Source organism: Zootoca vivipara, chromosome 2 (genome assembly GCF_965207765.1).
Source record: "Zootoca vivipara chromosome 2, rZooViv2.hap1.1, whole genome shotgun sequence".
Lineage (NCBI taxonomy): Eukaryota > Metazoa > Chordata > Lepidosauria > Squamata > Lacertidae > Zootoca > Zootoca vivipara.
Genome location: NC_142584.1, coordinates 16,869,979 through 16,880,665, shown reverse-complemented (window position 1 = coordinate 16,880,665; position 10,687 = coordinate 16,869,979). Strand labels below are relative to the sequence as shown.

The following is a 10,687-nucleotide window of genomic DNA, read 5'->3' as shown; positions in this document are numbered from 1 at the left end:
CTTTTCATTTTTAAATGCCACGGATTCCGAGATAAATACAGAAAAGTACAACACTGCAACCCGACTTATTTTCCCCTGCAGGAAAAAAAAATGCGCAGAAAGAGTTGCTGTAAACACCCCCACGCTGCTTTTTTGGGGGAAGTGCTATTTATTTATTGGTTTGTTCCGAAGTACAGTCATACCTCAGGTTAAGTACGCTTCAGGTTGAGTACTTTCAGGTTATGTACTCTGCGGACCCAGAAGTGTTTACCCAGAAGTAAACTTGTTTACTTCTGGGTTCCGCCGCACGCGCAGAAGCGATCTGCGCACTTCGCGCATGCGCAGAAGCGCTCTATCAGCGCTTCGTGCACGCGCGCTATCACCGCTCGGGTTAAGTACTTTTCAGGGTGCGAATGGCACCCCGGAACCAATTAAGTACTTAACCTGAGGTACCACTGTAAATGTTAATTTTTTCCATCTACAATACTGTCTTGTTTATTTTATAGTACAGTACATCAATTATTGCCTTCATTTTATGGATCAAAGATCTCATTAGACAGTAAAATTCATGTTAAATTGCTGTTTTAGGGGGTGTTTTTCATCGTCTGGAACAGATTAATCCACTTTCCATTACTTTCAATGGGGAAAGTTCACTTCAGGTTAAGGACGCTTCAGGTTAAGTACGGACTTCCGGAACCAATTAAGTACTTAACCTGAGGTACCACTGTACAGTGGCTGCCAAAGATGTATTGTCCTGTTTATTTATAAGACAAGGAGCCAACTTCTAGGGGCTGGAGTCCCTTTGCCCCACCCCCCACCCCAAAATTAGAGGGGGCCACCCCCCAAAATTGATGGGCATTGCCATTCAAATTGTTTCTGTGCCACATCATGTGATTGATTCTGTGGGGTGGAGCATACCTGGGCCCCCAATATTTTATTCAAGTTGGCACTTGAGTACATCAGCAATGATTGTATTTGCAAGGGAATGAGAGTGAGCAAGAGAAAGAGAGAGAGGAGGGGGGAAGAAGGAAGAAAGAAGGAAGGGATCTGGCCCTTTGTGGGATTAAAGCAGTGCCGGATTTATGTATAGGCTTAGTAGACTGAAGCCTAGGGCCTCTAAGTCTAGGGGGCCTCACCAGCCTGCCCTCTTCCCAGTGCCACAATCTCCCCTCTCCCAAAATGGCAAACCCAATACTTCATGTGAGGGCAATTGAAACTACTTCAAATTAAGGCTGCAAACCTATTCACACAGCCTGGATAGCACACTTGGTTAGTTTGGGGTGCTGATAATGCCAAGGTTGCAGGTTCAAACCCCGCATGGGACTTTGAAGATGCTCAAACTCAGGACAAAAGGGAGAAATGAGCCAAGAGGAAGGCAAACCCACACCGTGATCAACTCCCGCCTGGAAACCTACTGCATGTCCCCACTGTGGAAGGATGTGTGGATGCAGAATTGGCCTCCACAGTCACTTACGGACTCACTGTTAAGACTGTGTTCATGGAAGACAATCTTACTTGGCGACGAGTGATCACCAAATATTAATAATAAGGGACAGCTGCATATTCCTGCATTGCAACTCTACAATTCTATGATTCACTTACCTGAGACAGAACACTTAGCAAACAAAGAATGGGGTGTTGGAGAACTATCAATGTCCATGTCTGGGAGGTTGTTGGTGATGGGGAAGCCAAGGGGGTGTTTTGGATATGGAAGATCAGCCGAAGGAACAAGAGGAAGTATTGATCACCCATTGACTGAAGTATCTGTGATAAAATGTAGGAGCAAATCACAAACATTGGTTTGTCTTTGTAAGGGTGCCCCAACCTTTTCTGGCTGAGTTCCTGTGCCTTTAACATGGCCTTTGCCAAGCTGGTGCCCTTCAGGTGGATTTTTTAAAAAAATCATTACAACTCTCCTGGGAGTTGGCACCGGCTCAGAGAAGACTTTGCACACTGAGCAGAAGAACAGGTGCAGCTCTGCAGGCAGAGAAGTGACTGGGGACGTTTCCCAATTTCTTGCATTTTCAAAAAAGTCCATTGATTTTACTGTGAACTCAGTTTAGATCAGGCATCCCCAAACTTCAGCCCTCCAGATGTTTTGGACTACAATTCCCATCTTCCCCAACCACTGGTCCTGTTAGCTAGGGATCATGGGAGTTGTAGGCCAAAACATCTGGAGGGCCGCAGTTTGGGGATGCCTGGTTTAGATGATTTGTCCTCCATTGCCCCTCTCCTCTCTGCAATGGGGGCGGGGGGGGCAGGTAGCAGCACTGATCTACTTTTCAGGGTTGCAGCAAGGATTACGGACATGATGAACTGCAGCATTTTGAATACAAAAACAGAAAGGCTATTTGCTCAGGGAACAAAAATCAACCCTGTTGAATTTCTGGCACACTGTTATTTGATAAGCAACTGACCAGGAAACAAAGGGGGCTGCCCGGTTTGGGATTTGTTTGAACCCATGGAAGCCATGGGGGGCAGGGGTTATGTTGGGGGGAACAGAACTGAGTTATCATTCTGCAATGCATTTGGCCAGTGAGTTAAGTATTTTTTATTTATTTACTCAATTGGAGGGGCAGCTGCCCCCCCTGCCCCCCTGCCTATACCCATGGCTCTCCCACAGTTTAAAAGGAATGAAAAACTTTTGGTCCACCAGATATTTGCCACATGGCAACCTCACATCAGCCCAAGCTAGAATGATGGGAGTTGTAGTCTAACTCTGGTGGTACAGAGGCTCCCTAATCCCGTTTTGGAAGCACCAACCCCCTTTCCTGGCTCCGTAATTACAGCATCACCAATGTGGACAGAAGAGGGATTTTTCTCCCGCAAGCATGGGTTGTAAAGGAAAAAGGAAGAAGTGCATGTCCCCGCCTATTTTTTAATTGATGGGGCAAAAGGAACAGTCGAGTGACTGATTCAGATTAATTGATCTGGAGTCAGGCATCCCCCAACATGGCACAGCCTGCCTTTCTAGTCTGGATAGCTCAGCTGGTTAGAGCATGGTGCTGATCATGCCAAGGTTGCAGGTTCAATCCCCGTATGGGACAAGCTGCTCTATAATTCCACGATTCTGCTATTCTTTCCCAGAAATACAACTATAGTTGTTCGAGTAGCAAAGGGGTGGAGGACAATGGGAGCCACACTCAGGAATTAGGAGTGCCAGCTTGACCCGCAACCATGGGTGCCTTTTACAGTGTGCATGGCCCCTCCACTGAAATTTGTGGGTGCCTGCATGGGCGTAGCATGGATTTTTGTTAGGTGAGGCAGGACTTGGCTAGGTGGGGCAGACTTTTGTTTTTTTGTGGAGCAGAACTGACGTGATTGGTCAGTCATTTAAGTATTTTTATTGTTTTACTTGATCTGGGGGGGGGAGCAGCTGCCCCCCTTGGCTATGCCCCATGAGTGCCCGGCCCCTTTCATGGGGAATTTTGTGGGTGCTCAGGCACCCAGGGAGCCGGCACCTATGCTCTGGAAAGTGGAAGGCAGGGAGAGAAAAGAAGAATCTCAACTCCGGGCAAATTGGGTGCAAAAAACAAAAAGACGGGCAAGACTAGAGCATGGAGAGGGACGGGGGTGGGGGATGCAATGATGTTGGAGGCGCCCTTCTCGCTTTCTATTCAGAAGCCGAGGGGGTTAAGCGCAAAGGGGGCGGGCAGGCGGAGAGGGGCGCTGGCTCGCTCTGGCGCGGGATAGGCGGCCGTCTCCAGCGAGCGCTCAAGAACGCGCCGTCGAGGCTCAGGTTTCCGCTGGGCTCGACCACAATGGGAGGTGTCAGAGACACGTGGCTCCTTGTAAATGAGATGTCAAAGCGGTAACCGCTGAGCTGCTCTCTCTCTCTCTCTCTCCCCGCCGCCACTCCCCGCTCGACGCGTCTCTGCCTTGTGCCTTCCAGGATGGGTGACAGCCAATAGCGCAAGCATTACAAAGCAAAACCACCAAGCAGCCCCGCCGCCTGTCCTAGAAGTTTTAAAACTCCCTTAAAGGGGGAGACGGGGACGGGACGGGACAGAACAGAAAGGAAAAAAGGAGCTAGATCTCCCCATGAACCGTGCTCCAGTTCTAGGCACACTTTTTTTTTTGGGGGGGGGAGTCCTGAACGTGGGAGAGCCTTCCCTCCGAGTAAACCTAGATGTGGTGCTGTTAAAAGAAAAAGGAGTTTTGCATCCGTCAGCGTTCCTGCCCCAAATGCAGAAAATAGTCAAAGAGAGGCAATGATGCACAGTGGTTAGATCAGAGCCTGGGAGCTCAGGTTCAAATCCATGCTCATCCATGAAACATTTTGGGTGGCCTTCAGGCCAGCCGCCTTCTTTGGGTCTGACCTCCCTCGCAGGGTTGTTGGGAGGATGGAATGGGGGGGGGGGAAAGGACCACAGATGCTCCTTGAAGGAAAGGTGGGATGCAAATTAAGTGTATTAATAAGGTATAGCAAGCTCCCTTTAACACAACCCAACGCCTCTGACCTCAGCCTCCCAGCCCAACACTGAAGAGAATCCACAGGGCTCCGTGTTTTAGTGGTTGATTTTAATTCTGAACTGAACTTTTTTTGACTACAAGGGAACGAATATAAAGAATAAATAGCAGACTCTCTTCCATTTACAGAGGGTTAAAGACATTCCAACAGCAAAAAAAGTTCACTATATACAGTAACACCGTGTCCTAAGCTTTTTTTTATTATAATAACAATAACAATAATAATATCTTGAAGTCCATAAAAAAATTCCACACGCAACGCACACATACATTTTCCGAAGAATGGAAAATCTCTTATATATATTTATATATATATATGTTTCTTTTCTTACCAAAAGTTCACCTTTCTTTGGGGAAAAAACCTTCGCAAAAAAGCGAAGTTGCTTTTTTAAAGGGGCGGGGCAGATGGGGGCCTGTTTGTTTGTTTAGGTTCTTAAATTCCCCTAATATTTTTCTCTGGAATATAAATTAAAAGGAGGGGAGGGGGAGCCAAAATACCTTAAAGCGGCGATCAATGAGAAGACTCTTTAACAATACAGTAGACGAGGGTGTTTACTCCACATTGTAACACTGACCTTTTTTTTCAATAAAGATTTCAAACGGGGCGGGTGCCTCTATTTATATAGCCGCACGCGCGCACTTTCTGTCACCTCTGCACGACTCTCTCTCTCACACTCACACGCTCGCAGACATAACAAAGTTACATTCCCCTACACTTTGCAGTGCAGTGCAACGTTTTGAACCGGGAGGCTGAAGCTGTCCGTAGTTTTTGGCGCTTTTCCAAAGTCCACCACCGGAGTCCGGTTTTAGTGTTTTTTTTGTGGGGGGGGGGTAGAGAAACAGATCAAGAGAGGGGGTGGGTGGTGGGCACGATCTTCGCAGTTTTTTTGTTTTTTAAGGGATGAGGATGGGAATTAAGTGCACCGCGCAAGCAGCTCCCTTCCCGGTCCCCCGCCACGTCCACTAGCAGGAGCATTTGCACTCGGCGATGATGGGGTACTGAATGGGGATCCACGTGCAGCGCTGCCCGCCTCGGCGCTGGCACCTCCACCTCAAGATGGTCAGATGCACCGACTTGGCCGGCTTGCAGACCATCCCTTCGGGGACGGAGCACGACCTCTTGCTGAAGCAGCTGCCCACTTTGACGTAGCGGGGCCAGAAGCGGCTGCCCAGGTCGTTCCACGTGTAGAGGACCGGGCAGAAGGTCTGCGACCACAGCCACAGCTGCAGCTTCCGGCGAAGCTTCTTGCTCAGCCGGTGCTTCTTGCTGGCCTGCAGGCCACCGTCGTAAAACTCCAGGCTCTTGATCTCGCTGGGCATGGCCCCCGACGGCCTCTGCCGCAGCAGCAGGTCCAGCTCGGCCAGGTCGTCCCCTCCCAGGCGATCGTCGGCCAGGGAGACCGCCATGAAGTTGGCGTCGAAGTGGGTGCCCAGGAGGTTGCGCAGGAGCGTGTCGTTGAGGTCCTTCTCCTTGGGGTCGAAGATAGGGTCCGGGTGCTCGATTAGATCCACCAGGGGCAAGTTGTCGCTCGGCGCAGGGCGGATGTGCAGGTAGTGCTGGCAAGCGCCTCGCTCCAGACGGAGCCCCAGGAGAACTACCAAGGCGTAAATAGTCACGAGCCACTGGGAATGATCCATCCTCGACGGGGGGACGGAAGGGAAGGAGGGAGGCTCACCGGGCGGTCAGGCCGAGCAAAAGAGGCATCGGGAGAAGCGCGCAAGGGACGGCGTGGGGATCTGAGCAAGCCGCCGTGGGAAAGAAGTAGGGGTCGCCCTGGGGATGCGCCACGCTCAGTCCCGCGGAGCAATTCGGCGCGTGCAAACGCCTCGGGTGAGTATATGCAAAAAGAGAAAAAAATAAATAAATAAGAAAAGCACACGCCACCAAGCCAAAGCAAACCGTCGCGTTCCGGAGACCTGACGCCTCGTCCGGCTCGGTGCAATTGTTCCTCTGGCTCCCGAGTTGGTTGCGCGGTGTCACTCAGCAGAAGCTTCTTCTGCAAACTTCCCCTCCGGCTCGCGTTTCTCTTTGCAAAAGCCTGCAAAAGCAGCCGCCGCGGCAACAGCAGCCGCCGCCACGCACGTTGGCACCAGCTTGTCTGCTTCGCGAGGATCCAGCGCCTTTAAATTTCCTGCCCGTGCTCCTCCATCACTATGGAAACCACCGACTCGCTCTTTTCCGGCACCTCTCTCCTTTAAAAAAAAAGGAAGAAGAAGCAGAGGACAGAGGTGGAGAGGAGGGGGCGGCGGCGATCCCTCCACGAAAGCCAAAGTCCTGCCGGGAGCAGCTCCTGTTGCAAGCCTCTGGCCGGACCACGCCGAGCCGTCCACCAAAGCGAGGCCAAGGCGCCGAGCGTCTCTCTGTATCTCTGCGCTCCGCTGCAAACGTGCCGCTGCCGAAGCGTGGCTTGGAGATGATGCTCTGCAGCACGCGCGCGCGCCTGCCTTCCCCCTTCGCCTTCCTGCAGCCTGCAAAGCAAGCAAGCGCACCGCTGCAATCCACGAGGTTGGGCAACTTCCCCGCTCGCTGCTGCTGCTGCTGCTTCTTCTTGTGCACCTCCGCCTAGCTCTGCTGTGGGTGGGTGGCAGGCAGCTTTTAGACCAAGCTCCCCGAGCTGGAGTTCCGTGTCAGCAGCAGGAGAGCACTGCAACCTTGCAAGGCACCTAGCCTCTCCATGTGCGCCTCTGCGCGCTCTCACTGGCTCCTTTCACTTTCCTTCCTCCGCCTCCAAGCTCTTTCCCCTCCCCTTGCCTTCCCCCACTTATTGCCCCAGTACCTGGTCGCGGCGGCTGCATTTATTTGCGCCGCTACTACACACACACACACACATACGCAGACACAGAAACGCGAGCCCGTGATGTAATTCCTAAGCGCGCTTGTTGGCGTCCAGCCCGAGAAGTTCTCTGCAGACGCCTCCTCTCTCCGAGCGTGAAATTGCTGCCTAATGCTAATCCAAGCTGGAGGAGAGAGCGCCCTCTGCTGGGATTAATTTGAGGATCCAGCGGCTGCCGGCCCTTCTTCCTCAGGTAACTTCTTGAAATAGTCCAGGCGTGCAAGAGAAGCGGGGTGGTTACACAAACACTGTCGGGAGGTCTGGACGAAGCTCTCCCATCAGGCTTGCACCTCCTCGTTTTCTGTCTTCTTATTTTCTTCAAAGGGCAACGATGATATCCAAGAAATAAGAGAACCCCCCCTCCCCCCATCGCAGGCATTTTGCTTCCAATGTGTTGCTGGCTTCTTCCTTTTCATAGAATCATAGAGTTGGAAGAGACCACAAGGGCCATCCAGTCCAACCCCCTGCCAAGCAGGAAACACCATCAAAGCATTCTTGACATATGCCTGTCAAGCCTCTGCTTAAAGACCTCCAAAGAAGGAGACTCCACCACACTCCTTGGTAGCAAATTCCACTGCCAAACAGCTCTTACTGTCAGGAAGTTCTTCCTAATGTTTAGGTGGAATCTTCTTTCTTGAAGTTTGAATCCATTGCTCCATGTCCGCTTCTCTGGAGCAGCAGAAAACAATCATTCTCCCTCCTCCATATAACATCCCTTCATATATTTGAACATGGCTATCATATCACCCCTTAACCTTCTCTTCTCCAGGCTAAACATACCCAGCTCCCTAAGCCGTTCCTCATAAGGCATCGTTTCCAGGCCTCTGACCATTTTGGTTGCCCTCTTCTGGACACGTTCCCGCTGGTCAGTATCCTTCTTGAACTGTGGTGCCCAGAACTGGACACAGTACTCCAGGTGAGGTGTGACCAGAGCAGAATACAGTGGTACTATTACTTCCCTAGATCTAGATGCTATACTCCTATTGATGCAGCCCAGAATTGCATTGGCTTTTTTAGCTGCTGCATCACACTGCTGACTCATGTCAAGTTTGTGATCTTTTCCGAAAGCTATGTCCAAATTTAGGCAATGCAATGTATGTGTGTTGGTGGGCATAGGTCCCAGCTCCTTGGGGTCCTGGGTGTCTGAGAGCACCCACAGAATTTCCCATGACGTGGCCGGACATCCACACAAACTTTGGTGGCAGGGCCATGCACGCTGCATGACACCCACGGTCGTGGACCCAAGCTGCCACTCCTGTTGGCAGGGGAAGGGAGCCTTTGGCAATTCCTATCCTTCCTCTGGTCACTGCCATGCCGGGGCATGCAAAATTACCCACCCGGGGGTGCCAACTTGAATAAAATATGGGGGGCAGGGACAGGTAAGCCCTGCTCCACATAATCAGTCAGAGACTTGGCATACACATACCATTTGAATGGCAGTTTCCATCAACTTTGGGGTCTCCTGGTCCCTTCAAATATTTTATTGGGTGGAGGTGGTGAACGGACCTTGGCCCATAGGAGTTGGCTCTTATGTCCACACCACTGTCCTGTCCTGCAATGGAAGTGCTGCTCAGTGCCTCTTAAAGTGCATCCGTTGATTGAGTGTGGAACTGCATGCCACTAGACTCATTCCTGTCTCCCTTCCCATCCTTCCATGTTGAATGGGAAAGTCTGGGATGGGGATTGTTAAGGAGTTGGATGCAGTTGCAGCCCTGCTCACAAACTTATGGGATGGCTCAGTCGGTAAAGCATGAGGCTCTAATTCTCAGGGTTGTGGGCAAAAGATTCCTGAAGTTGCAGGGGGTTGGGCTAGATGACCCTCGTGGTCCCTTCCAACTCTACAAGGCTATGATTCTATGACTGGGGGGTTGCCCAGCCATGGGGAAGGCTGCAAGCCCTTACCAGTTCCTTCAGGCCTCCTTGCTCGAGGTAGAAAGGTTGAAAGCTGTGTGGAAGGTGTGTGCAACCTCATCCCTCCGCAGAAACATTTAACAAAACTTGAACAGGGCTTGAAACAATTGCTCCCCATTTTCTCCTGGTTCTGCTTCCTTCCTGTTCTTTTGTTGATTTCCCTGTTTTCCACAACTATGCATTCAAAGCATGTGGCTTCCCCTTAAAGAATCCTGGGAACTGTAGTTTGATCCTTCGCAGAGCTACTATTACCAGTTCCCAGGAATCTTTGGGAGGGAAGCCAACATGCTTTGAATGCATGGTTGTGGATATGATGTCAGTTTTGATTGTAAACTCCTGTCCTCTTTTTTTTGGGGGGGGGGGAAGAGAACAGAAATAAATGGCGAATAATACCTTTGCTGGAACTAGCACACAGCACCGACATAGTCTGCCAAAGCGCCAAAAAACCCAGCACAGAACGGGTTAAAAAATGAACGCTGTTACACCCAATCATAGTCTGCCAAAGCACCAGAAAAAAAGCACAGAAAGGGTTAAAAAACCAATCTCTGGCTACCAGCAACAACAACAACAAAAAAGGACCCGGGTTTTAACAGTGGAGACAAGCTGTAGCGTGAGGAGGAGCGGAAGAACAAATATGGGGGGGGGGAACAACAACAACAGCGCGAATGGGCCGATGAGGGCTCTGCGTGTCACGTCTGACACGCGTGTCATAGGTTCGCCATCACTGGTGTAGATAAAGCAGCGTAACACCTGACACAGTTTCCTGACCTCTTTGGAGAAATGCAAATATATATGCGCGGGAGAGAGACGTCTTCACCTCTGCCATTAAAACCTGTTCTGCCTTATTCTTAAGAGGGTAAGAGAAACACTTTCCCTACCTCTTGGGGGGGGGGGAAGGAGTTTGAACTATGATACCGGTATCTGCTTTCCAGGTCAGCTGGTCAGTAATATTTGGGAGGAAACCCTGCTCTCTAGGAAGCCAGCAGCATCTTGAAGACTCTCCTCTTGCCAGAGCAGGACAGGGGAGGCAGTGTTTTTAGGGGTTGTCCAGATGAGCTGAATCCTAGATCAGTTGTACCAGGCCCTATAGATCGGTTGTACTGGGCCAAAGCAAACAAGATGAATTTTAACAGGGAGAAATGTAAAGTACTACACTTGGGCAAAAAATAATAATAATGAAAGGCACAAATACAGGATGGGTGACACCTGGCTTGAGAGGAGTACATGTGAAAAGGATCTAGGAGTCTTGGTAGACCACAAACTTGACATGAGTCAACAGCAGGCATCCCCAAACTTTGGCCCTCCAGATGTTTTGGACTACAATTCCCATCTTCCCTGACCACTGGCCCTGTTAGCTAGGGATCATGGGAGTTATAGGCCAAAACATCTGGAGGGCCGCAGTTTGGGGATGCCTGGTCAACAGTGTGTTGTAGCAGCTAAAAAGCCAATGTAATTCTGGGCTGCATCAATAGGAGTATAGCATCTAGATCAAG

General features: G+C 50.5%; 1 protein-coding gene across 1 annotated transcript; it reads right to left on the bottom strand.

The window, feature by feature from the left end:
- Nucleotides 1–4,493: 4,493 nt before the first annotated feature.
- Nucleotides 4,494–7,509, bottom strand: NOG (noggin). The gene has a single exon (XM_088664345.1). The coding sequence runs from the start codon at nt 6,085–6,087 to the stop codon at nt 5,413–5,415; it is 675 nt and encodes a 224-aa protein (XP_088520471.1). The 5' UTR covers nt 6,088–7,509; the 3' UTR covers nt 4,494–5,412.
- Between the last annotated feature and the right edge of the window lie 3,178 nt (nt 7,510–10,687).